This window comes from Pituophis catenifer, unplaced genomic scaffold, assembly GCF_029215685.1.
Source record: "Pituophis catenifer annectens isolate HBS135680 unplaced genomic scaffold, rPitCat1.0.hap2 SCAF_2, whole genome shotgun sequence".
NCBI lineage: Eukaryota > Metazoa > Chordata > Lepidosauria > Squamata > Colubridae > Pituophis > Pituophis catenifer.
The window spans coordinates 89,809,763-89,837,506 of record NW_027256882.1 but is presented as its reverse complement, the minus strand read 5'-3'; the positions used below and the strand labels follow the sequence as shown (position 1 = coordinate 89,837,506).

The following is a 27,744-nucleotide window of genomic DNA, read 5'->3' as shown; positions in this document are numbered from 1 at the left end:
TGGAGTCCACACATTTTACAAGTTGCTGCAATTGAAAAACAATGGGTTAGATTATATTTCCCACCAGTGCTAACTGGCGGATGATAAAAACGAGGAGGAGGAGGAGGAGGAGAGATCTTGCAGAAAGACTAACTTTATAATATCCAACTAATCCCAGGCACTGGAGTGACCCTTAGATTCCCATAACGATTTTCAGGGCCACATTTATGATACATGTTCTGTGACAAGTCCTCCAAGTGTGATGCAGTAAATCAGACCCACTTTTTTGGGTCACTTTTCTGCCTTTTCCTGGAATAACATTTAGAAGTCTCAGTCTGATTGCACAGATTAGTGGATCACGTTATTTCCCAAATTACCTATTATTAAAATGAAGTTTGCTTATTGGATCCTAGAAACTGATATCCCTAAAAAATAATGAAGCAAGCTAATTTTCCCCCACCACCCCTTTATCGGAAGCGCTTCATGCAGCAGTGGGTTCCGCAGGTGCAAGATCCTGTCGTTTTACATGAATATTCATTTTGTCAGATGTACTCAAATAAATTAAAGATCTGCATAATTTGGATTAAAGTATTCCTCCTCTTTCTCCTTCCGCGGGCTTTTAATTTCCCCCCACCGGCTCACTTTTTGTCTTCGGATGAAAAGTTTCCCTTGAGCCGAAGTTTAATGAGTCGTATCTCTAGTTACCATTATAAGCAGAGAGGAAGCAAAAGGCTGGGCGAGATTGAACTCTGCTTAATCCCCTTTGCCGAAGCTTTGGGGGAGAGAATTTAGCTAATGTGGGTGTAAAAAGGCCCCGGCTCTGGCGGGGGAAGCGGCAGAAGGAGGGGACCCGGCGGGGGCGGGGCAGGCCCCTCTGATCCTCCCCCTCCGGCCTGGCTCTTTTCGCGGCCCATTGTTGGCTCGGAGCTGGCCGGCTGTGCGCTTCGCGGGGGTGTAACTTGAGAGCTTTCGCTACAAAGTCCCAGCGCCTATTGCAGAAGCCGACAGAAAGCTCACGAAGTCGAATCCGGCTCTGGACGCGGCCGCGTTTCTCGCTTCGGGAAGATCCAGAGAAGAACGCTGAAGGTTGGCGGCGGCGGCGCCTTGCCGGATTTATGCTTGCGCGGGACGAAGCGCCGCGGCCAAAGACCGGGACCCTGGCGCATCCTTTTCTTCCTACCCTCCGAGGGACGGAGCCCGGGAAGACGGAGTAGTTGGGGACAGCTCTTAAGCCGGCAGGAGGAGGAAAGGTAGGTCCCGGGTTGCCTTGAGGCACCGGGGATGGGAATGGGAAGGAGAGGATCGGCGCTCTTCTCTCCGAAAGCGGACAGCGGGGCGAGAGGCAGGCGCGGAACTCTGAGATCTTGCCCACGGGAACCCGGAGACCTTCCGGGGTGCCTGATGTTGCCGACTTTGACCCGGAGGGTCTGTAAATCTGTTACTAAACCGTCCGGCTGCGCAGAAACTTTTTTTGTTTGTTTGTTTCCCCGGTTTAAAAATTAAGCTGTTCTACCTAGGGAGGACATCGTTCAGCGCAACTTCTTCCCTTGCCCCACGTCCACGCCGCGCGCTGCGGACGTGCCGCGTGTGGGCAAGTGACAAGGCAGATCCCCGCCGTTCCACTCTAAACATCCCCTTCAAAAGTGGCTAGACGCAACTTTTTCACAAACACAACCCAAAACCGCACTTAAGTGAACGGGGTTCTTATATGGCACTTAAATCCATGTGGGAGTAAACCTGCGTTATTGGAGGGCGCGCGCGCGGGTGCGTGTGTGTGTGTGTGTTACTCGAAAGCACACGTGTGCTTTGTTTGGACAAGTAGTGTAAATCCTCGCAGTAGGATGAAACATCACCCGTGTTTCTTCCATTTACCCGCCCCCCCCTCCCCCAACATTGCCTGAGGTAATTTATGAAGTTTTCTTTTAGTGGCGTGAGCCAGTTTCCCAAGATCTGTTCAGCACAAGCTCTGGAGAGCCACATGAAAATGATGTATTGTGGAGATGTGCGAAAGAGGGGGGGGATTATAGGTGGATTTATTCAGTGTGTTGCAGGATGATTGCCAATGGTGATCTTAGGGATTGATTCCTTTGTCAGATAGAAGCTCTTAAGTTTGTCTCTTGAACTTTGAGCTCAAAAAAGTGCAGCTTGGAAAGACACCTTAAACCTTGTGTTGGCTGTCTTTGCAGGGCAGGATGAACTGTAAACAAACTACACCCCTCCCCCCCCATGTTAGTTTACTAGGTGAAGCCAGCCTGATTAGTTTATGGTTGTTGTGTCAGATAATTATCTCAGATAATGGATTAATTGCATTTACCAAGGTTCAGTTAAGCATAGATAATTGTACAGTAAGAACAGGATTGCTGGGAACTTTCAAAGCGAGTACTATATTTCAGAACCGTAATAAGCTAAAGACCATTTGTTACTAAAACTATTTCGCTTCTTTGATGGCATTTCATAAATAGTTGTTTGTATCTAGTGTTGAGAATGTTTGAATGTTTGGATTGGCAAATGAATGTATTCCATTCCCTGCCACTTCTTTCTTTTGAGATAATGCAAAGTAATACTTTCACAGTCTAAAAAGCTTTAATAATTGTACCTGTACACTGACCTACTGACCTCCAAAATGTTTGGAAGGAAACCTGGGTAGTTACAGACACATATCGATAATGTGTTGCAGGACAAAAGAGTGACTTTCATTTTTCTCTTTTAATTAAGTATCTGAGTATCCAACTGGGAGCCAAAGTGAAGAAGAAGAAAAGATAACAGGATGACAGCTCTGTGGTGTGATCTTCTTAGGGTTCTGATGGTCGCAATAATATGTCCTAGGATATCTGCATCCACAGAAGGATCCAGGGATCCAGGTGAGAGTTACTGGGAACTATTGCTATTGATAGAATTAGGAAAAGTGTGTCTGAATATGGGAAATGATATTAAGACGCTTTCTGTGGTAAAAGACGATACTCTGATCTTTTGAGGAGTATGCCTTACAAGCCTCAACCATCATGGCAAGTTATGAGGCATTTCAGACTTGTTCTTCAAACTGGTGGACAGCAGCAGACTTTTGCTGCTGACTTTTAATCACTCCTACTTTATTGAAGAGCTTTCATGTTCTGAGCTGTCTTTTTGACAAGAAAAATATGTGATGGAAAACAGGAAGCTATCACTAATACAGTTTGTCAAAGACATGTAGTGAGTCAGTGGCAAGAAATGGAAATCTCTAAGATCCAAGTCCAACTCTTTGTCTAACCAAGGTTAGTTCTGAATATTTTGTGCAATAAGAGTTTGCTGTAAATCATTTGGAATTTAAATAACCAACGTGATGTAGCAGTTAAGGAAAGAGTTGGACTATAGGACCAGGGAGATGAAAATTTGAGTACATGTCCCCAAGCAGGGAAGCACCGAGCAACCTTGAATCAGTTACTATCTTTTAGCCCAACTTACCCGGCAGGGATGTTGTGCAGAAAATTTGTCATAGAGAATGCTATGTATACTCCTTTTGTCCCTTAAGGAAAAGTAAAATATAAACCTATCTGTTTATAAACTTTGAGTGATTAGACTTCCAAAGGTCATTGACTCCCATCTTCTAATCTAAAAAGCCTATTAAAACGAAAGAAAATTTAATAGAAAAAGCTGGAGTATGTTTCTGCATAACTAAACTATAATCTGGTACTAAAAGCAAATTGCTTTGAGGCATGGCATTCCTACTGTATATTTCAAAAAGATGTTCTTCACTCACTCTCTATAAAAGATTCCAGCTGGTTCCAGCTGGTAGATCTCAACTTCCAGTTTTAAAAAAAAAGGAAAAATAAAATGCCTTAAGCCTAAAAGTTTTCCCATTCCCTGGAATTTAAGAATCACCAAGATGTTTTCTGCACATAGGAAATTCCTGATTCTGACTGCAAGTGTAAAATTTACAGGCAGATTTTCTGCAGTCAGCATACAATTGTACCTCTTTAAATACTGTGCCAAAGTAGTTTTGTTCACAAGCAAGGTCTTGATAGTGTCAAATTTCTGCTTCTTTATCATGGAGATCTTGTTAATCTTCTTTACAATAGAGATAGTTATCTTTTCATCTAGTCCTCACTTTGCCTATTAATTATCTTAATTCTTGACTGTAAAAGAACTATATATTTTAATGGTGTGTAATGTAGAATAGAACTAAGCACACTTGAATCAATTGGAAAGATGTAGATTTCTTTGAAGAAGTATAACATTGCAACATTACAGGACTGCTATCATATTAAGAAAATGTAATATTTATTGAAATGTGTATTGTAGGTTTGGTTGTGGACCGATGGTATGGGACTGAAGCCTATGCAGATACATTTAAAAATGTGTCCCATGTATCTCATATATGTCTATATCTGTATCACTATATCTATAGTACTTTCTCTGTACCTATACTTGTCTATCAGTCTGTACTGTATGTATGCATATGTATACATTTATATATTGCTATAGTTTGACATTTTTCGAGCTGCTTCTACAATAAGTAGCTAGCATCCTTGCAGATTGTCTTACTGACCTCACTGAATAATCTAATTCATTTAAGTTTGCATTTCTGGGATTCCCTAGTGGAATAAGAGTAAATTGCTCTGCCAGGTGCTTGGCACTTTCACTCATGCTTGAGAAAAGATGCTTCTTCCCTGACTGGCCCATCCATGAAACAGATGGGATAATTGTGTTTTGTGCCAACCAGCTGCCTGGGTGCCTCTGAGCCGACTGTCACATCATGCTAGTCATTGCACTTTGCTGCTATCCAACAGTCTGCATTAATGGACTGAGGAAGCGATGTGATGGTGGATATAGAGCTTGTTCTTTGCTATCTTTTCTGAGATTGGCACCATAAGCACCCTGATCAAAAGAATAAGGGTAAAGTCTGGAGCTTCTGCCTTTATAATCCAATTTAATGAAATCTAGTTTTGTAATCAGTGCTGCTTCTGAAGAAGAATAAAAATAATGTTTGTGAGAACCTACTGACAAACTCGGTGTTTCCGAATAAGTCATCTCACAATAAATGTGAACTTTACTCCCAAGTAGAAGGTGCCAGATATTTGTTTAGCTCTGTTTCCACTTGTCAAAGTCCATTGCTTGGGTGGCAAGATGACAGGACATCTTTACAGGTCCCAAAAGCGACATTGTTAAGAGTTGTCAGTGTTTTACCAGATTCCATATTAGTTTCAAATTATTTTCTTGCTCAATAGAAGGATTTTTAATTACTTGGAAAGGTCTTAAATGCTAATAAACCCAATCAGTTAGGAATTGGAAAACGAGGTGACAAAGAAGAGCAACTTGAGAATAGAGTCTTCAACTGTACTTTTCTAGATTTGTTGAAGGTCCAAATTACATAATCTGTACAGTGTTTTTCAACATTTGAAATCCCTCTCTGGACAGTCACTGTGAATTGGTCACTGAGGCCCCTTATCAGACTTGACTTCATCATGTTCTTCTAAAGGGAAGGGAGGGCTTTTCTTCCTTTCCAATCAGAATGGTTTCCTCAGTCGGAAGGAATATTTATAGCAAATAATTTAATTATCTTGGCAATTACATTAAATGATTTTTTAGTAAAGAACAGCTGCAAGGGAATATTCCCCTCTGCACAAAACCAGATTCCTACATTGTGGATGAAGGTTGATTTATACAGACATGCTATTTAATTGGCAATTAATTAGCATTCATCTTAACTTAATAAAAATGTCTTAGGCTTTAACATGGACTATCTATCTAATGAATGTGAAGCAAATCACATTCAACAATGTGATCATTGAATTCTGTTGTAATTCTTACTCCCAGTTTGTAAGGCTTTTGATCTCAGGCGCTGATATAATATAGACCACTTTACCCCTTGCAAAGGAGCAGAAGGCCCCAGTGGCTATTCTGCCTCAGGCAGGAAAAGTCTCAGGGCTCACCCTGAAGTTCAGATGAACTGGACATTCCTGCAATTCACACTGTTTGCAGGAATTCCTTCCCCTTGGCAGCCTAAGGGTAAGTAGGAGGGAAGGGAACCAGTGGGCTACCTGGGAAGCAGCAGGTTTCAGCTGCTGCTGGTGGAGCAGGCTGGGACACATTGCTTTGTGGACCCGAAGAGGTGGGTCACCCCTGGAGCTCACTCCTCTCAGAAAAAGCAGGAGGGGGGAGGCGTTATCAATTAAGTGGGTTGCCATTTAGCCAGGTTTCATTGAGGGAGATCAGACTTGGTTCAGGAGCGAGTTGGTTGAAGGGGTTGCTGGCAGTGCTCCTACAACTGGAGCTAATGTTGGAGGAGGATGGGTCACCAAAGCAATTATAGTTCAAATCCAGGTTAGACAAACAGGGAGGCGGGAAGCTGTGGAGTCAACTGAGTGTGAAACCTCTCACTCCCGCTCATGCCACGGAAGAAAGGAGGGAAGCCTCTGGGCTGAGGGAAAGCTGTGTGGGAGGGAGCTAGAGGGGAAGGGAGGGGCCCGGAGGGGATGGGTGCAGCTGGGGACAAAGTTGCCTCCTTGGGACTTACAGGGCCTGCATGTGCCCAACTAGGAGTAATGGTGAAGGCTTTCTGTCTCATTTCTTCTCCCCACCCCCACCCCCACCTCATCCTGGAATGTAGAAGCAGAGGAAGAGCTAAGAAGAGAGCCAGAGTCCTTTGCTGAAAAAGGGGCTGGCCTCTATTGTGAGCTGGGGCAAGGAGAGCACGGGAAAGGAGCTGTGGGGCTAGGACAATGGGGGAAGGGGCAGTGGTCCCGGGCTTCCTGACATGTTCATTTTGGAATCTGTCAAAACAGTCACCTTGGGCTCAGGGACTGATCACTCAATTGAGAGCTCCCACAGAGAGAATTTGGGGGGTGGGGGTGGGGGTTGAGCTTGAAAGTCATGCTTCAGTGTTCCTGGGGATCCTTTCTCCAGCCCAGGACTGGCAGGAAAGGGGCTTTGATGACATCATTGCCGGGGCAAGGGAGGGAATGCAGAACAAAAGGGATTATGGACAGGATTTGGAGAATCCCAAAGTGGAAAGAGTGGAATTGGGCAACACTTTTCCACAACTCTATTACTTTAAACTCCTATTTAGCCTGTAAGTGTAAAAAACAACAGTAAGACACCCAGTAAGCCGTCAGCTTGTATACGTGTTTACCTGATACTGCTTTCTCCTTCCAAATGACAGATTTGCTGAACCTGTGCACAATCACAGGCTTGTGCGCTTAATTCATAGTCAAAAGAGAAGAGACAATTTTTCCAATGCAACCTAACATTTTGGCTAGCTTTACCCTGTGGCTTGCTGTAGAGGAAGCCAGAAATTGAGTGTGTGCCTCTAAAGTTAGAGCGACTGCGGAGATTCCTCAATATCTTGCATATTAGTCTGCTCCCCACATTCCAAATTTTATCTTCCAGATCTGTTAGAAATGTTGTAAATTAAAGTTTAAAAAATGCAAGATTCTCAAAAATGTTTAAGCATTTGGGTGGGATCGTATTTGAACAGAAGATTCTGAAGAAAAACGGAATGTAAGAATGCAAAATATGTATGAAATTTAGCATGTAAACAACATTGTCAGATTAATGCTTTTATTAAAACAATACTTACAAATATGCAGCAAGTTTGAGCTGTTACACCCTAAGAAACCAAGTACTTCTTTTATACCCATTTTAAAAAATTAAAAAAAAATAAATTGAAGGTATGAACAGGTCTCTCTAGTTGTATAATGTATTTTGTGCTTTTACTCTGAGCTCTGTGGATTTCAGAAGATGAAAGGTTTACATGAATTGAAAATAGTAGATTGACACCATTTGCTATTTTTGAAATCTTTGCACTGTGCTTAGTTTTCAAACATGCATCGGATTATTCTTCAGCACAGAAGACAGGAATCTGAAGGCAGTGGTGTTGGAGGCTAAATTGTGAAAAAGTTTTGCTATGAGTTTAGGAGTAATATGTTGGCCAGCTTTCCAGATCGGACTATCCTCCTTGATCAAACTGCTACTTCTCTGTCCCAGAGCAAAATCTTACTCTGTTGATCAGTTTCACCCAGGGAGGTCCCCACAGAACTCTGAGCTTTATAACTAGCTACCATAACTGAATTTTAACTTAGGCTGCTGCGTGAACTCAGCTCATGTTGTTAGTTCAGGGTTCAGAATGTTCTGAGGGCACTTGAGTAAATCCTAGTTCAGTTACGCCTGGACAAGCACGATATACTAACACAACCAGTTGAAACTTTTTTTCTGTACCAAGTTAAATCTGGGCACGGACATATTTATAAGTTGCTGTTTTAAGTGCAGCTATACTTAAGATCTTCCATCACTCCTAAAGTTAGGTTTTGGAATTGGTGAAATAACAAAAAGTGAGTAGCTAAGCTGAGTTCCTTCAGCCTGCAGCTTTCCTAGAGGGTTGAGACTGTAGCAATTCAAATGTCCACCATGAGCTTTTGGTCGCAGTATTTGAAGATTGTTATGAGAACAGTACTCAGCTTAAACACGTCTGAAGGGTACCTGCTTGAAGAAGTCTGGCATATGTAATGGAAAATCCTGCTACGCTACCATTGTGCCTTATTATACTAGGGATGTAAGATTTGTACCCTGGGATAAAAATAGCTTTGCTTTGTAGAGTTTGTTAAATGGCTTATTCCATCGCTCAAAGTATTTGTAAGATGGCAGGAGAGCAGGAAAAACTTGTCATTTGCATTGATCGTCCCTTCTTTATATTGGACAGAGATATTTGACAGTCACATGCTTGAGACAGAAGAGGAGCATCTGGTTTTGGATCCAGGGAGCCAGCTGAAGCTCTACTGCAGTACCAATCACAGTCTTGTTATCACGTGGTATAAGGAAGACAAGCAACTTCCCCCTAGTGAACGCATCCACATTCAGCAAAATTTGCTGGAGATTCCTGAAGCCACTTACGAAGATTCAGGATTATACTCATGCCGTGCGCGGAATACTGGGGAAAGTCTGCGTAATTTTACTATCTCTGTTGTAGGTAAGAGCATAAGACTAGAAAGGTTTGCAGTGGTCTAACTGGTTTCAAAATATCCAAAGATATTTACTGTTTTCAAAAGAAACACAGGAAGCAGCTTGAGGTATGCTGAATCAGATCACACGATCCACTGAGCTCAGGATATCATCAGCAGACGTGGTACGATTTTAAACCAGAGCCTTTCCTACTCTTGCTTAGAAATGATCACGGGTTGAGATTGTGCACTGTCACACATTATACCATTTAACAACATAGGGTCTCAGATTTTACATATTAATTTATTAAATTTGTTATGGCTGCCTACTCTGGGCAGTTTATAATATTGAACCTCACAATTAAAAATACAATAACAAAGTAATAACCACTCTGATTAGAAAAGAAACAATACCTAAAGAAAATGCAACAGAGTCTCCACACACACATTAATTCCAGGCCTTTGGAAGACATCTTCCAAAACACAAAGATGGCTATAAGGTGAAACTTCCTTTGCAGAACAACATCTACAAGTAACCCTTGGTGTACAAATCTAGCACTGCAGTGCCAACTCTCTTTATTTGTCCTTTGTAACTCCCCTTCCCTTCATCCACCTAACATTTTGCCTCTTCTCCTCGAAGAGTGCTGGCACAACAGTAAAGAAACCAAACCTCTTAATATGTGGTATCCATCCACTGTCCCATAATTACTCGGGGGTGTTTTAGTACAAAGTGTCACCTCTGCTCATTTTGATTTTAGATTCATTGGGTTCAGGAGATGATGATGAAGACAGTGATGTGGAGAATTCTCATATTGATTCTAATGAGGAGCCTGTACATGCCCATCGAGGTTAGTATTCGGGTCATTAATCTATACTTACTCAATCTTGTGTACTATGGCCCTTTAGGAGCAAAGACAAAGAAAACTATAGCCAGATACCTTCCCTCTATTGAAAAAATCTCAAGGAACCCCAAAGTGTGGGACACTTATTACCACCACTCTGCTACCAAGGATGACGCATGACTTGGTAGTCACATGGCACATGGCCTGCAATTGGTGTCTTTCAGAATGTTGTGTATTCCTGGCAGAATGAATGCAGTGCTGTCATTCATTTTGGCACACCGTTGAGTGCCTGAGTAACATTTTCTGTTCCTTAAACTCTTGTATTTGTTGCTTTTTTTTCTTGGAAGCCAGTCAAGGTTCATCCCCTCCCTGCTTCAGTTATAGCAAAAAATCAATCTTTGTTCCTAAGAAGAGAACATTTGTGAAGCCTTCGCTAAAATCTGAATGGGTTATGTCACTTTTTTTTTTAGCACCCTATTGGACACATCCTCATCGAATGGACAAAAAGCTGCACGCGGTCCCAGCAGGAAACACAGTCAAGTTCCGCTGTCCAGCTTCAGGAAATCCTACCCCTTCAATCCGTTGGCTGAAGAATGGGCGGGAATTCCGTGGGGAGCACCGTATTGGAGGAATTCGGGTAAGACCTAAATGGGTTGGGGTCAGTGGTGAAATTCAAATTTTTTTACTACCAGTTCTGTGGGCGTGGCTTGGTGGACGTGGCAGGGGAAGGATACTGCAAAATCCCCATTCCCTCCCCCCTCCTGGGGCCAGCTAGAGGTGGCATTTGCTGGTTCTCCAAACCACTCAAAATTTCCGCTACTGGTTCTCCAGAACCTATCAGAACCTGCTGGATTTCACCCGTAGTTGGATTGTTCTTTCCTCCCCTTCCTTCTCCTTCCATTCTCTTGGTTAGCACACCAGGTTTTATGAATTAGGGCTTTGGGTGGAGAGAACTACAGAAACATGTAATATAGAGGAAGAGGAAGCCAAACTATTCATAATGAAAGGCACATGCAGAACCTCTTAGTGGTAGATTCCAAGGCCTTTGCATGTGTGGGCTTAACATTTGTGTGTAAGAATAGATGTCATCTCTACAAAAAGAACTACCAAAGCCTTAAATACTAGTTGTAGCCCTGGTCTCTTTTTAACTCTCCCTGTCCTAAATCTCCCAGAACAATACAGGTAGTCCTCGATTTACAACAGTTTATTTAGTGACAGTTCAAAATTACAATAGCACTGAAAAAAGTGACTAAGACGCTTTTTCACACTTACAAACATTGCGACATCTGTGTGGTCACATGATCCAAATCAGATGCTTGACAACTGACTGATATTTATTATGGTTTCTGTGTCCCCGGGGGGGGGGGGTTGTCACATGATCCCCTTTTGCAACCATCTGATAAACAAAGTCAATGGGGAAGCCAGATTCACTTAAGAACAGTGTTACTAATTTTAACATCTGCAGTGATTCACTTAACCACTGTAGCAAGAAAGGTTGTAAAACGGAGCAAAATTCACTTAACAAATGTTTCACTTAGCAACAGAAATGTTGGGCTCAATTGTAAGTCGAGAGCTACCTGTATTTCCTAACTTTGCCACAAGCTGAAGTAGCCATGTCTGAAATATGAGATTCTCTTAGACTTACACTCAGGAAAAATGGACAGCTCTGCAAAACAAAGAATGCACCAGTGATAACGGTAGCTTGCATCACTTTTTCTACTCCTAGCTCAGGCATCAACACTGGAGTTTGGTCATGGAGAGTGTGGTACCTTCCGATCGAGGCAACTATACTTGCTTGGTGGAGAATAAATTTGGCAGCATTCGCTACAGCTACTTTCTGGATGTGCTGGGTGAGAAAGCCTTCCTTCACAAACCTTGAATGGGATCCGAGTATTCTTTAATGGAAGGCTATTGGAAAGCAAACACAAAGCAAAAGGAACATGTTGGCCATAGGAAAATAGTCAGACTCTGTATTAAGGAGACCAATTCAAAGATAAAAAATGGAGCACAGTTGAAAATGAAATGGAGCATTTCCATTTTCAGAAGTTCCTAGTCCCTGTGCTGATGAATGCTTGTGAGTTGGGGGCGGGAGGGGCAAAACCCAGGTATTGGCAGCCTGCCATTTTCCTTAGGAAGGCAGAGGCACCATCCTGACCTCAGACTGCCCAGATTGAGGGAGGGGGAAACCCCGAATCCTCTGCTAGCTTCAAAGGAAGACAAAGATCTCTTGGGCCACAAAGTCAGATGAAATTAATTAACCCTGCCTGAAACCCTAGGCAGAGCATTAAGCATTTGCTTTCTTATCTCTACATTCTTTACTATCAATCTTCTCTGGGGTTACTCTTAATCGGCCCAGAGTCTCTGGGGCCATCCCTGGCTGGGAAGTCTTCCTGTGGTATTATGTAATATCAGAAGCATAGCAAGTTTTACTGGTCTATGGAAGGGAAGAAATTATGATTCTCTCAAGTTTTGAGGCAAGACCATTAGTAGTGCTGTGTTAAATGAAAATTGCAAACTGCTATTATTAGATGGGTATATCTAAGCTGATTCTGTTTCATTCTTTTGGCCTGCTCTGAATCACGATCTGTGATTGATGTACATGGTGGCACAGTGGTTAGTATGCAGTACTGCAGGCTACTTCTGCTGACTGCTGGCTGCCAGCAGTCCGAGTCTCACTGGCTCAAGGTTGACTCAGCCTTCCATCCTTCCTTGTTTGGGGCAATATATTGACTCTGTAAACCACTTAGAGAGGGCTGTAAAGCTCTGTGAAGCAGTATATAAGTCTAAGTTTTAATTGGTTTTAAATATAGGATTTTAAATTTGGGGTTTTATAATTGAGCCAATTATTTAATAATTTTAATTATTTTTAAATTTTGTCTGTCTTTGTGCTTTTAATCAGGCTGTACACCGCCCTGAGTCCTTTGGGAGAAGGGTGGTATAGAAATAAAATAAAATAATAAAATAAAATAAAATAAAATAAAATAAAATAAAATAAAATAAAATAAAATAAAATAAAATAAAATAAAATAAATAATAAATAAATAAAATAAAATAAAATAATAATAGAATAGAATAGAATAGAATAGAATAGAATAGAATAGAATAGAATAGAATAGAATAGAATAGAATAGAATAGAATAGAATAGAATAGAATAAAATAAAAAAGTGTTATTGCTACTGGAGAGTCCAGCAGTAACCTGTCTTGAGAGAGATGATGCCCTTCAGCTGTGTTGGACAACTGAACATTTTTCCGGTTTGTTTCTTGACAGAGAGGTCACCACACAGACCTATCTTGCAAGCTGGGCTGCCTGCCAATACCACAGCAGTGATGGGCAGTGATGTAGAGTTTTTTTGCAAAGTATACAGTGATGCACAGCCCCACATACAGTGGCTTAAACACATCAAAGTGAATGGCAGCAGTTTTGGTCCAGATGGAGTCCCCTATGTGCAGATCCTTAAGGTAACCAGATCTACTTTTTTTTTTTAAATGGGAGTGTAAAACAATAAATCATGTTGCTCTATGATATTTATATTTATAACATGGCAGGGCTATAGAGACCGTGCCATCTTCACTATTTGGATGTTAATCAGTAATTGGTTTTCCTCAAGGAGTAGATGAGAAAGAAATGAGAGGTTGAAGGCAAGAATCTTACTCTCTATCCATGCTGAAGAATTCTGTTGACACCCATGTCGCTTTCTCCACATCCCTTTCAGTTCAAGGCTGGACATGGGTGTTTTTGCTTTCAGTGGTTTTAATTTGGAAATGGTTGCTGACCTATAGCATGGCAAATTAAGGCACGCTCAAATGAAGGTGCCACCTGGTAAATATACAGCCATTGCAATACAGTGCAATAAGTGCAATACTTTTTAAAGAAAAATATGATAGCTTTGTTAGTCCCCCAAAAGAAAGGTGGGGTCCAACATAGACATGGTGATATGTTCATTTGAATCAACTGTTGGTAGAGTGTATTGAAAAATGTAAACAAAACGTTTTATGGCAAAACAAGCCACACAGTTTAACACTTTTCCAGCTAGAAACCTGAATCTCATAGGGTTTTCATTAAAAGAAACCTCCATTATAATAAAAGCTAGCAACAAATATATTACATGTATAGCATATCTTTCACAGAAATGTGGACCTTCCCAAACATATGGTAAATTCTTTTTAATATATCAAATTTTAAAACTGCCCATCTCCCTCGCGGAGGGACTCTCGAGTGGTGTGCAGATAAAATATTAAAACATAAAACCAGTATATGATATTTAAAAGAGGAAGGCTTATTAAAATTTAATACTAAAAATTATTTAAAAGGCGAAGCAAGGTGTTTCAGAGAGTTAACCCGACTGACAGCTCTGTGCTCCTCTGTTCAACCTACCCAAGGCCGCAGAGCTATGTTTTCATGTCTTTTCCAGGAGGCTAGGGGAGTGGGGATCCACCTCACCTCGGGGGGTGGGGGGGGAGAATGTTCCAGAGGGCAGGGCAATGACAGAGAAGGCGCTCTTCCTGGACCCTGCTAGTTGGAATTCTTTGATTGGCAGGGTCTGCAACAAGTCTTCCCTGCCTGACCAAGTGGGAAGAAATGAAATAATATTAGATCATTATTACCGTGTTTCCCCGAAAATAAGACCCTGTCTTATATTTTTTGAACCCTGAAATAAGCACTTGGCCTTATTGCCATGCACGATTGGGCTTATTATCAGGGGATGTCTTATTTTGGGAGAAACAGGGTACATATTATATATATATAAAGTTTATTGTCATTGTACTTATATACACAGTATACCCATACAACGTAATTCACATAACACCCAGAGACCAAGCCCAACACACATGACAATCCCCAGACACACTCCCACCCACCAAAAATTCCCCACCCCCAAACCACCCAAGCATCCACACAGCAGGCAAAGTAATGCTGTCCAACAGCTCACTGATGGTGGCCCTTTAGTTCATTGTTGAGTGCAATTATAGCTCTGGGATAAAAACTATTCGGAAGACATGTGGCCTGAGTTTTAATTGTTCTGTATCTTCTGCCAGAAGGCAACAGTCCAAAAAGATTGTAAGCAGGATGGGAAGAGTCTCTGAGACTCCTCAAACAGTGAGATGTGAAGATGTCGTGCAACTTCCTCAAACAGTGAGATGTGAAGATGTCATCCAGGGCTGGTAGCTGGAGCCCGATGATCTTAATAGTAGAAACAAGCAAATGATTCCTTAACCAAAGAGATGCTTGGACACCATTCTTGTGTTGCCCACAACTAATATTTGTCTGTCTTTTGCCCTTGTTTGGTATTTACCCTGGTAGACAGCAGATATTAATAGCTCAGAAGTGGAAGTCCTCTACTTACAGAATGTCACCATGGAGGATGCTGGTGAATACACCTGTCTGGCTGGAAATTCTATCGGCTTGTCCTACCAATCCGCCTGGCTTACCGTGCTTCCAGGTGAGAAAGAGCAGGGGTGGCACATTTCAGGGCTTGTAAGGAAGCTGTTTGTGGTTGCTTTGTTAAAACTAAACTCTTGATAGGAACAGAGTACAAAACACAGACACAGACACAGACACAGACACAGACACAGACACAGACACAGACACACTCACTCAACTTTAGATAACCCCAAGGCCACTTACTGCTCAGGCAAACAGTTTGCTCTACCTACAGCAAGACAGTACACAGATAACCTTCTGAAAAAAGAAAACTGATTAACTCTTTTTGTGCCCTGTCAGAATAAGCTGATATTATTAAAAGATTGGATAATATGAGAGAAACTCTAGTGGCAACACATAAAGTAGCCAGACTTCTAATTGATTTCGTTAACTACCCAAGGCAGTCGCTATCACTTTAAGCAGGGGTGGGGAATGATGGCCGTTTTATGACTTGTGGACTTCAACTCCCAGAATTCCTGAGGCAACCAGGAGTTGAAGTCCACAAGTCATAAAGGGGCCATCGTTCCCCACCTCTGCTTTAAGGAAAGACCTCTTGGCATGGCAGCCCCTTTCACTAACCTATGGAAATATGCATATTATCAACGTAGAGTTCCCTGAAGCAGATCCAAATTCCTCCCCCCATCCTTGTCAAAATAGCACAACATATAGAAAGTCCAAAGAATAAAAAGCTGGATGCTGCTGATAGACAAGAGGGAGGTTTTGACTGTCTAAAACCCTGGGAACCATAACAGGAGCCAGATGGTTGGCCACACCAGGAATATTGCTCACAGCGAGATGGGCAGAAAACAAATAAGAAATAAATAAAAAGAGAAAGAGAGGGAGGGAAGGAAGGAAGGAAGGAAGGAAGGAAGGAAGGAAGGAAGGAAGGAAGGAAGGAAGGGACATTTGCAGCTTAACATATCCAATAGCACTCACACTATCCAGCCTTTCAGGAAAACCTTTGCCTCAGGAATCTCAGGAAATCATGAAAATGGCAGCCCCCGAGGCAGGAAGGACATCATCACCCAGTGCAGAACCAACCCTCTAACAAATTATAGTGACATGAAACAAAACCCACTAATATTCACCATGTTCAATGCAAATCACCACAAAAGTTATCTGGCTCCATACAGCAGTGTGAGAACAGCAAAGGCAGGCCAAATTACAATCAGTGTGTCTTCAAAGGAACTTTTGAAGCCATTTCATCTCTAGAATGAGGCATGAGCCATATCATTCATTCACAGGCTATAATACATTGCCATGAACCCCTCTGATAAGAAACAAGTTTAAAAAATAATATGACAACAAAGGAAATGTGATAAAACATGATGTTATTCTATGAATAAAGGATGCTTTTTTTTAAATAACGTGAAAAACAGTATAGATAGTTAAGTTATGAATTTATTTTTTTGCCAGTTTCATGCCTCAAACTGAAATGAATAACATCTGAATGTGAACATATATCAGGGGCCTCTTAAAATACATTTGCCAAGAAATGATTGGTAGCAATAATAAATGTTATATGAACATGTGCACATTTTGGAGTTTTTCTTAAAATGTAGATTTGTAAATAATTTATTATGTAAGATCACATTCTTAACAGAAAAAGGGAATTATAAGTGGCTTCCAGATAGCTGCCTTTGAAGAAGACCAACCACACTGAACAATTCAATATTTTTTCCTCTGCTTTAACATCTCCAGAAACATATTCAAGTATTGACAGTTAGTTTAATTATAGAATTAATTAACTGAAGATTTATTTGCTATTTGCAGATGAAGAAGAAATTGAAGAAGTATATGCTCCTGAAATCAAATACACTGATATAATTATCTACACTTCAGGGTCTTTAGCTATTGCTATGGCTATTGTCATTGTTATTTTATGCCGCATGCAAATTCAGCCAAGCAAGCAGCCTCTGGAACCAATGGCTGTGCACAAACTCTCCAAATTTCCTCTTATTCGACAGGTACGTATTACAAACAGTGACCTACTGAAAAAACAGGAAAATTAATCACTGCATTAATTTTAAAGTTCCCCAATCATGAGTAAAGCTATCTATAGGTAGCCCTCGACTTATAACCACAATTGAGCCCAACATTTCTGTTGTTAAATGAGACATTTGTTCATGAGTTTCACCTCATTTTATGACTTTTCTTGCCAACATTGTTAAGTGAATCACTGCAGTTGATACGCTAGGGTTATGGTTAAGTCGCAAAATGTGATCACATGACCCCGGGACACTACAACCATCATAAATATCAGTCAACTGCCAAGTCTCCAAATTTTGATCACATGATCAAAAGGGAGTGCTGCAAAGGTCATAACTACAGTCATAAGTCACATTTTTCAGTGCTGTTGTAACTTTGAACATTCACTAAATGGACTGTTATAAATTGAGGCCTACCTGTGTAGCATGGAACAAATGTTAATTGTAAACAATAGGGATCTGCGGTACACCAAATGATTGTAAATGTACAAGTTCCCTACTTCATTAAGGGCTCCAAAAAATCTCTCAATACGGTAGATCTGCTACATTTCCTCATTTCAGAGTCAGACCAATTCTGGAAAGACAAGATGGACCTTGTACAGTGTATTATGTATTCTGCTATACCACCTGACACCTGTGGCATTTTGTCACTTGAATCTAGCAGATTTATGTCTTGTCTGTTGCTGCTCTGGAAGACATTAACATTTGTGGACCAATCTAATGTGTGTCCTTGGTTTGTCTCACAGTTCTCCTTGGAATCAAGCTCCTCAGGGAAGTCCACAACATCACTAATGCGTGTTACTCGCCTCTCCTCAAGCTGTACTCCCATGCTAGCTGGAGTTATGGAAGTGGAACTGCCATTGGACTCCAAGTGGGAATTCCCACGGGACAGGTATGCGTATAAGGAGGGGTTTTTTTTTATTTATTGCATTTGCTACTGGAGAAGCACAGCTACTTTTACAATATCTTAACAAGCTGAAGCTCTGCTAAAAGATGAAAAATGGGGGGGAAATGCTTGTAATCCCTTATCAAGGTTCCTATTTATTATACTATAAGGAGCTGGTTCCTACATTTTCTGCTTTTGCCAAGTTTTTGACATAAAGATATCCACAGATTAATGTTTTCTGTGTCCATACAGAGGTGGAACTTAGTAAATATTGGTAATATGATAGTTCCAAAATGGCTACCCCATTCAGAACAGATAAAGGAATATGACACACTTGCTTTGTACACATCTGCGAAGCTTCCATCTTCATTTTACAACAAACTTCCACAAGCTAAGGCCTCCCAGATGTGTAGGATTACAGCTGGATGTTGTGAAACACTGCTCCTCAACAAAGTGTGCAGCAGACAAAAAACTCAAGTATCACAGTTACCCCAGGCCAGTCAAATATGCCACATTTGTCTATATCAGAAATGCACTTCAGTCACTTATTTCTGGCATATAGGACTATCTGTTACTTGAAAGGTATTGAAAAGGAATTGCTATAGGTAGTCCTCGACTTATTACCACAACTGAGCCCAAAAGTTATGTTGCTAAGCATGACAGTTATCAAGTGAGCTTTTCCCCATTTTACGACCTTTCTTGCCACAGTTGTTAAATGAATCACTGCAATTTTTAAATTAGTAACCTGGTTGTTATGTGAACCTGTCTTCCCCATTGACTTGCCAGAAGGTCACAAAAGGCGATCATATGATCCTGGGACATTGCAACCATCATAAATATGAGTCAGTTGCCAACTGTCTGAATTTTGACCGCATGACCATGGGGATGCTGCAATGGTCATAAGTATGAAAAATGGTCATAAGTCACTTTTTTCAGCGACATAACTTTGAACAGTCACTAAATGAACTGTTGTAAGTCAAGGACTACCTGTACTTGTTATTGAAAGCTAGTTCAATATCCACACTCATCTGACATCTGGAAGAATAATATTCCATTGCTAAAAGGATCCATTGTGACTTTAGCAACTCATAGATCAGCCTAAGACACAACACTTAAAATCTGTTTAGTGTTTGTTTGTTTTTTAATCAAGGTTGCAGCCCTGCAGCACATTGTTAATCTTGGCCCATCTTCCCAATTCTGAAGTTGTCCTTTTTGTTCCTAGGCTGGTGCTAGGCAAGCCGTTAGGTGAGGGCTGTTTCGGGCAGGTGGTGAGAGCAGAAGCCTATGGGATTGATCCAGAACGGCCTCTCACTGTTGCTGTCAAAATGCTGAAAGGTAAATGTATTTTATAAGGCCCCAAAGCCTCATCCTTTTGACTTTTCTCATTGTTCGTGGTATTCTTAAACACGGGTCTTCATATCATTTCAGGAATCATATAAACCTATTTCTTTGCCTTATTAGATAATGCTACAGATAAAGACCTGGCTGACCTGATCTCGGAAATGGAGATGATGAAACTGATGGACCAACACAAGAATATCATCAACCTGTTGGGGGTCTGTACCCAAGATGGTGAGTGACTTCATTTCCGGCCAGAAATGGCAGAAAATACAGTGGGCATTGCAGGAAAGGAGAGGATGTTTGGGAGGCAAAAGACTGAGAAATGACAACTCGGCTGGAATGAGGCAGAACTCATTGCGGGGTGGGGAATTGGGTATTGCAATTGTAGGATCTGTCAGGATGCTGAACTTGAACATGGGCACCCGGTGGAATTGGGACCAAAGGTTAGGACATTTTGGAGGCAATTTCTGAGGCAAAGTGTGATTCATAGTATCTACTGTAACTATAGGTCCTCTCTATGTGATTGTGGAGTTTGCTGCCAAGGGAAATTTGCGAGAGTATCTGCGAGCTCGCCGACCTCCAACACCTGATTACACATTTGATATTACCAAGATGCCAGAGGAGCAGCTTTCCTTCAAAGACTTGGTTTCTTGTGTTTACCAGGTGGCCCGTGGCATGGAGTACCTGGAGTCCAAGCGGGTAAGAGGGATCTGGGCCAGATAGTGTTCACTGCTGTCTGTCATTATGGTGCCCCAAGAAACCTTCTTGGGTGTATTAGTCAGCTCTGATCCAGAAATATATAATTTGAGTTCACAGCCACAAAAGGTTTAGATTGGGCCCACAATACTTTTCTCAAAATGGTGACTAAAATATCGTTTTTATTGGGACAGGAGAAATTTAAAAACATAAGGAGTAATGTTATTTAGTTCTGATTAATTTAAGATCAATTAAATTCTCGTGTCCATCCACTTGGAGAATGAGACCCAATAGAATAAGACGCAGACCAAATATGTTCTTTGGTCCAGAAAAAAATTATATAGATTGATGCTTACTAAGTGCTCTGGCATCTTCATTCCACTCCATATTAAGTTTGCTATTGAACTGCCTGAGATCCAACAACAGAATGTTGTATATATATCAGGCCTGAGAAAAAGAAAACTAGAAAGATGTAAAAAGTCCCTGTTCATATTTATGTTAGAAGGAGAAATAAGATAATTTATGGTGACATCAAGGTTATAGTAGAGTCCTTGGAGTTTGATGCAACTCTTTTGTTTTCCTTCCAGTGTATTCATCGGGACCTGGCCGCTCGCAATGTTCTTGTTACTGAAGAGAATGTGATGAAAATTGCTGATTTTGGCTTGGCCCGTGGAGTTCATGACATAGACTACTATAAGAAAACCAGCAATGTGAGTAAAAAGACCATTTGATGGCCACAGGGTTGCTAGAGGATTTAATGCTGCTCAGGTGCTTTGGAAATGCAAAGCATCATAGGGAAAAACATGGGTAAATTAAGAATATTTTAAGTACCCCTCTCCCCAAAACAGCAAGAATAGTAAGAAGGGGTCAGTTGATCTAGTCATCTAAACCCAAGGGATTTATTCTAGATTTGTTTTGAAACAAGCTAGTTTTGCATAAGATTAAACCAATTCCATCCAATAACTCATGTCATTAGAACATTAAACCCAGCAAATTGTCCAATTCTGCTTAATAGCCCTGCAAGAAAAGAAACAAGAGTGTGGCTGAATAAGCAAGCTTTTCCATTACACAACTCACCATCAAGCCCCAGCAGCATGGAATACTCTCAGAAACTGACCGTGCCATGCCCATTGACTCCTGCCTAGCCAATGGAGTCAAGGGTAGTGATGCAGTGGAACCTTTCCAGCACTCAGTTGATGCAAAGGACTGTGTATTGTGAAGCCTTTATGATGGCCTTGTAGAAGACGATGGATGGGAACTATTCCGAAAATGATGGCTGTTAATGTGACTGTCCACTGCCAGAACCAATAAGATCTGGCTGTCTAGGCAACTGATAGTATTTTTAAGAGGAACAGGACCAATGGTAGGGAAACAAAGTACTGCAGTATCTATCATTTAACGACTGCCTCCTTTAGCAACTGTTCACAGTTACAATGATGATAAAGTAACTTTACAACCAACTCTCATATTTATCACTTTCACTATCTATAAAGCAAAGGAAAGCTGAACTAAGTTCATAAGCCCTTAGTGACCACTTGACTTAACAATGGAGTTGCTGGTTCCAGTTGTTGATAAATAAGGACTACCTGTGCTTTTGAAGTATAGAAAGTGATTTAGAAAATAAAGATTTGAGCGAGTTGTAAGAGGCGGTTTGTCGCCTCAAAAAAAAAAAAAAGCAGCAATGAACTGACAGCTTCTCATGTTTACCTGCAGGGTCGCTTGCCTGTAAAATGGATGGCACCAGAAGCTCTGTTTGACAGAGTGTATACACACCAAAGTGATGTGTAAGTATGAGTATGCAAGACTAGATGGTTCTAACTATCTAATCACCCAATAGAAATGTGCCTGGTAAAATAACCGAGTAAAGCTCTGTAGTATTTTGGATCTGCTTCCAAAAAATGCTTTGGAATGTAAGCCTAGCACCTGTCTGCAACATCTTAAAACAGGCACCTAGGACAAGGGTGGACAACTATGGCCCTTTTATGACTTGTGGACTTCAACTCCCAGAATTCCTGAGATAGCCATGTTAGCTCAGGAATTCTGGGAATTGAAGTCCACAAGTCATAAAAGGGCCATAGTTGCCCACCTCCGACCTAGGATATTGCAGCTTCTGCCGTACAGTCCCAGGAAAAGAGGCATAATTGTTTAGGGTGTTGTAAATAGATTTTATGCTGGTGTTCCCATCAACTTGTGGGGATCAAATCTAAAGTTTGCATACCTACAGATAAATATTGCAAAATGTTTCAGATATATCTCTTTGATTTTTCACCTATTAAAAAAACAAAGGAATCTGCCTTATTTGTGGGGGAAAACCTGTTGGTCTACCTAAATCCACAATATCTACACTGACTGGCTGTAACCCATTTTAGAGTTCCAGACAAGGATACATCCCAGCTGTCCCTGGAAATGGTTGAAGAGGGGACTTTTTGCACCTCAGCTGTGCAATACTGTACAATACAATACAATATGCAATACAGCATATTGTATTGCAACTCTTCCCTGAGTATTTTAGAAATATGGAGAATAACTGGAATCTATTATATATCAGTTCCCGAATGTTCCTAATACATGAATCGAAGTTTTCATCGCAAAGCCAGAGCAATGTTTCCATCAAACTATCTGTAATTGATCTATTCAGTAGTCCCATCCTTCCTGAAATAGATGTTTATTTTCACCCTGGTTTTTGCATACTGGATACTTTCTATTTACCGTGCTCTGCCATTTGTGGTCACAAATAAATGTTGGTAAATATCTGTAATAATTTTCATTCACGTTTCATTGTGAAGGGTCTCTTCTGAGGTTTGTTTGCCACATGGATTGCTTTCCACATACATATATTCTGAAAATCTTCATAGCCTTCTCACCTTCTCTCTGTCTCTTCCTCACTTTAAGGTGGTCCTTTGGGATTCTCATGTGGGAAATTTTTACACTGGGTGGCTCCCCCTATCCTGGCATCCCAGTGGAAGAACTTTTCAAACTCCTGAAAGAAGGTCACCGAATGGACAAGCCCTCCAATTGTACCCATGAACTGTAAGTAGCACTGTGCCTCCTAAAGCCACATTTCCCAGCCTGCTTGTCTTCCAGATGCATTGCATCCATGTCCATAGACTACAGTCCAGTGGAAAATAGATACCTGAAGCTTTTCTTTTTCCCAAATAGGTACATGATGATGAGAGAGTGCTGGCATGCTGTACCTTCCCAACGACCCACCTTTAAGCAGTTAGTGGAGGGGTTGGATAAAGTCCTGGTTGCTGTCTCGGATGAGGTAGGTTTGAGCCAGGGGTGGTATTCACTTACCTTCATTACCGGTTTGCAAATGTGAGGGTACGCGCCTCCTCCATGCATGCACAGAGCCTTTTGCACATGTGCAGAGGGTCAAAAATTGAGCGTGATGACATCTGGGTGGGTGGGCAGAGCCACCAGCCTACCGGATCGTGCGATCCAAATAGAGCCAGATGAATTTCACCACTGGCTTGAACTCCCAGGGGATGGTTCCACTGAAGATGTCTAAACAGCTGGTTGTTGGCAACAAAAAGTAGGAATTTTGCCTTTATCCCTGTGAATGCTGATTATGTATGTTTTTTCCCTCTTTTCAGTACCTGGACCTTTCAATGCCTTTTGAACAATATTCCCCATCCTGTGAAGACACAACTAGCACCTGTTCCTCTGATGATTCAGTCTTCACCCATGATCCTTTGCCAATCACCCCTTGCCTTTTTCCTTATCACAATGTAAGGACATGAGGAGGGAGACAAGCCGTGGACACTAGGGAAGGTGGCATTTTTGTTTGTTTTTTTTTGTTTTTCTTCATTCCTAAAGGATTACCTAATTTGAGAACTGAAGTTCTCAGAATGTCCCTGGTCGAAGAAACTGCCTGGAGCTATATTAGCAAGAACTTAAAGTCTCATCAAGCTTCTGGAATCTGCTGGACATCTGCTGCCCAAAGTTCACCAACAAGGACCAGATGGCTTCCTTACATATGTCTACCGATGCTCCAGGCGCTAATACTAATGCTTCAATACCCTGTAATCTCAGGTCCCCTCAAAGCTGTTGTTCTAGCTGAGCCTTCAGTGCAGCCAGCTGACTGAAGACAAGTATGACCAGATTAATAGGAAGTAATTTAGTCCTGAAAAGAAGGACACTCTCTAAAGGCAGGAGCTCTTAGGAGCATCACAGGGTATCCTGCTTATTTTTCTGATACCATTCCCAATTTAATAATACTTTAAAGAGACTTCATGATTTGGCAGGAGTCAGCCAGCCAGCTTTCTCAGGCTGTCCCATCCTTATCTGGACACACAATCACAAGGATGTCCTACCTAGGACATGGACCTTTCCTTCTGGCTCCTGATGTCCTCTGTACATAACCCTAGAGATAAATATTTATGTACATATCACTTCTAATGCACATGAATGACCCGCACCCATAAATTATTTTTTTGGAGTAGAACCTCTGCCTGGAGGTTTTTTTCCTGCATCTCTGGTTGGAATGATTGTTAGACTAGTCTGGCCTCAGTTGGTATGCCTAACTCTCAATGTGAAGTTCAAATGCTGCAAGTCAATTTGGTTCTTGTGTAAGTGAATATCTGTGGAGCTTTAGAAAGGAACTGTGTGTCTAAACTCCCTTTTTAATAGCTAGCCATAATCTGCCTCCCCCCACTCTTGCCATGATCTGTAGAAGAGAAGTTGATTTGATTTTTCAAGTCGGGACACTGATACTCTAATGCAGCTAAAGCAACAGAGGATCTGGTGACACTTCAAATTCCAATATATTTATTGTAACATGAGCTTTTGCAAGCGTAACCCATCTCATCAAATGAAAGAATTGTTATCTTCAGCTATTTAACCGAGGAAGTAGAGCATAATTCATCAAATCTTTTGCTCCAACAATTTTGTGATTCTTAAAGGCCATAAGACTTTTTGTTTCTGGCCCGATGTCATGTTCAGCAGGGTCCTTGTTTCACATTTCACATCCAAGCCGGATGTTTTGTCAGGTCACCCCTAAGCACAGTATTCCTAAATTTTGCAATTTTCCCCAAAGTTCCCCAAAAGTTCATCATTCATTGAAAAATGTAAAAGGAGAATAGAAGGACGTTTCAGGTGTAGCATGCTCAACCCCATTCAGTAATACCGTAGCTTCTCCCAACTTGGCATTCTCCAGATGTAAAACTCCCTGCAGTATCCAGTATCCATGGGCAACACAATTGTGCTGAGAGTTGTCATCCGGAGTATACCAGGTTGCGAGGCGATGGATGCATAGGTGCCATAGCGAGAGCCATCTCTGTGCCATGGAAGAGTTTACATGCTTTGTTTTTCTGGACACACTCTGCTAGGCAGAATTCAGCTTAGGGACAAAAATTAAAGAGATGTATGAGATTTATACCAGCCCTTAGAATTCAGCTGTTTCTGTGTTTTATAAAGAAATAGATTTGAGCCCAGAAAGGACTAAACACATTCAAGTGCACCTGTGTGGCTTGCTTGCACGCATAGCAAGTGCACCTGTGTATTCCACAATAGTATGGGAAGGCTAATGGTGGTGTGTCCATTCTTAGGAGGTTTGCTCATGCACAACATCTGTTCTGCATTAGCTGCTGTTCCATTTAAGCCACCATGAACTCCACTACCAACATCTCCCTGAAATTGATCTAGCAACTGGCCACTCTTTTCAGAGCCTGGGAATCTGTCTCAGGATATCGCAAAGCCCAGTGGGACTATTCCACCCCACCCCCCGCCAAACAGCCACCCTGTTTTCTTCCTAGCGATTGGTCGAAGCCCCTCAAATATCAAAAGGAGTCCCTTTCCCTGCTTACAATTCCAGAGGATCTAACATACCAAGAAATAGAACAAAGATATTCTGAGGAAACATTAAAACATGTATTCCTTCTGGTTGTGTCCCCTTTCTCCTATTAAATATCCTGATTTCTATGCCCCCGCCTTCCACCACTGAACTATGGCAGAAAACACGGGATCAGCCCCAGGAGGTAACTGCAGCTGTCCCCCTTCTTCCTTCCCAGCCCACTCCCCCCCCCACAAGCCATCTATTGGGTTTAAAGTTTCACAAGAGATCTTGTGAAGGAATTGTAGCCCCTGCCATCCACTAGGGATAGGGTTTCAGCGGGCCATTTTCCCCAGTGGTGCTTCCTCTCTTCCCAGCTGTAGCCCATTCCAATCCAGCTGGGTGAAGAGATGAGAAAGAAGGCCTCTTCCCTCCCCCCCCAGAAGTTGTTTGTGCTTCTGCATTTCCTTTTGCTGCAAAGTAATATATAGCAATGACATGGGGCAAGTGGTTATATGCTGCAGCCAGTGTGGTGGGCAGCTGGAGATAAGTTTTTTTTATCTTAGGCCACAGACTCTAAGACTGTGCAAGAGTTTTCCAAGGACAGAAGAGATGTTGCAACAGGTGCAATAGACATGAGTTGTTGCTAATCCTTTTGGTTCCCTCTGTTATCAGCTTAAAACTCAGTCCTGCACGTTCATCAATATAGACCACTTGCACTTTTATGATAATATAACCCAGGCTTCTCTTATTAGCAGCTTCCAGAGTCACATTAATCCAAGGATTCTTTTAGCCCATTCATGGAGATTGATAATTACGGATGTTTTAGCTTATTCTGTTCCATTTTCCAAGAGCATAACACTGCAGAGCCAACTTTTATCGATGGATCAGATGGCAGCATAGAAGTCTGCATAACAAATACTGTCCTTCATACGTGGTTGCAATATCATTATATGCAGATGTCTGTGAATGTTTACATTTATTAGAAAAATACTTGTTCCGTAGTAGAGGAATGTTTTTTTTTTCTATAGGACACAGGATTTTGTAAGAAATATCCAGCCAGATTTCTATGACATCCCCCTGCCCTCCAGTCATTTATCCTGTACAATGATCCTACCATTTACTTTTGCCCAGTCTTAAAATCAGAAAAATTCTCAGTATTATGATCAGAATAAATGAAGTACTTTTGTAATTGACTGTGCTTCTGTCATTCCAGTTGCAGCATTTCATACAAATAAAATTGAATTGCTTAGTTTATTCTGGGGAAAATATTGGGGATTTTTTTCTGATGGCTGAACTGATTATATACTATAGCGTTCCTGTCGCTGGCCTTTAATTTACTCCTGTGGATAATATGTTCTCACAGAAACATCCCAGTTTCTATCATCATCATTATCTCGGGGTTTTGTGGTGGTTTTTTTGTTTTTGGGTCAGTATTGACTTCTAGCTACTTCCTGGAGCAGTCCCTGCAGTTTTATTAGCAACATTTTTGGAAGTGGTTTACCTTCCATCTTCCTATGGCTTAGAGAGGATGATTGACCAAAAATCAGCCAGCTGGCTTTTTGCATAAGGCAGAACCAGAATCCAGTTTCCTGAATTATCCAAATATTTGCTTTGCTTGTTCATTTGCAGCAGCATGAATACTTTGCACCCATCAATAACCAGTGGTCCAGAATACTAGAATGACTTTACTTAACTCCATATGAACAAGACAGCCAGTACCTAAGAAAAGTGTCCCACTTCCCCTATAATCCCCAGGCAATCTTTGCATAGGACCAAAAAACCATAGCATTTAGCAAAACTGGTAATTTACAAGATCATTCTGTCCATACAGATCTGCAATGAGTGTTTAGCTAGCTCAACTTGAGGTTCCTCAAGAGTAGCCAAGAGAAAAAACACAAATA

The 27,744-nt window shown here is 41.4% G+C and overlaps 1 protein-coding gene across 2 annotated transcripts; it reads left to right on the top strand.

Annotated features, from left to right (window-relative positions):
* The first annotated feature begins 1,001 nt into the window (after positions 1 to 1,001).
* Positions 1,002 to 24,547, top strand: FGFR4 (fibroblast growth factor receptor 4). Of its 2 annotated transcripts, XM_070937152.1 has the most exons (18): positions 1,002 to 1,229; positions 2,695 to 2,840; positions 8,654 to 8,920; positions 9,650 to 9,739; positions 10,204 to 10,370; positions 11,460 to 11,583; positions 13,003 to 13,193; positions 15,037 to 15,175; positions 16,930 to 17,123; positions 17,891 to 18,036; positions 19,253 to 19,365; positions 19,492 to 19,602; positions 19,880 to 20,070; positions 20,655 to 20,777; positions 21,781 to 21,851; positions 22,960 to 23,097; positions 23,227 to 23,332; positions 23,664 to 24,547. In XM_070937152.1, the coding sequence occupies exons 2-18, from the start codon at positions 2,747 to 2,749 to the stop codon at positions 23,808 to 23,810; spliced, it is 2,412 nt and encodes an 803-aa protein (XP_070793253.1). In that variant the 5' UTR covers positions 1,002 to 1,229; positions 2,695 to 2,746; the 3' UTR covers positions 23,811 to 24,547. The 2 variants fall into 2 exon arrangements, with proteins under 2 accessions (XP_070793253.1, XP_070793254.1); XM_070937153.1 differs by lacking the exon at positions 8,654 to 8,920 and having other exon boundaries at positions 23,664 to 24,535.
* The last annotated feature ends 3,197 nt before the right edge of the window (positions 24,548 to 27,744 follow it).

Bases quoted from the DNA above. Each gene is read 5' to 3' on its own strand.
- FGFR4 (XM_070937152.1), top strand. From the start codon at position 2,747: ATGACAGCTCTGTGGTGTGATCTTCTTAGGGTTCTGATGGTCGCAATA. The intron at 18,037-19,252 runs GTATGCGTATAA...TTTTGTTCCTAG, and splicing joins TGGGAATTCCCACGGGACAG to GCTGGTGCTAGGCAAGCCGT. The intron at 23,333-23,663 runs GTAGGTTTGAGC...CCCTCTTTTCAG, and splicing joins TGGTTGCTGTCTCGGATGAG to TACCTGGACCTTTCAATGCC.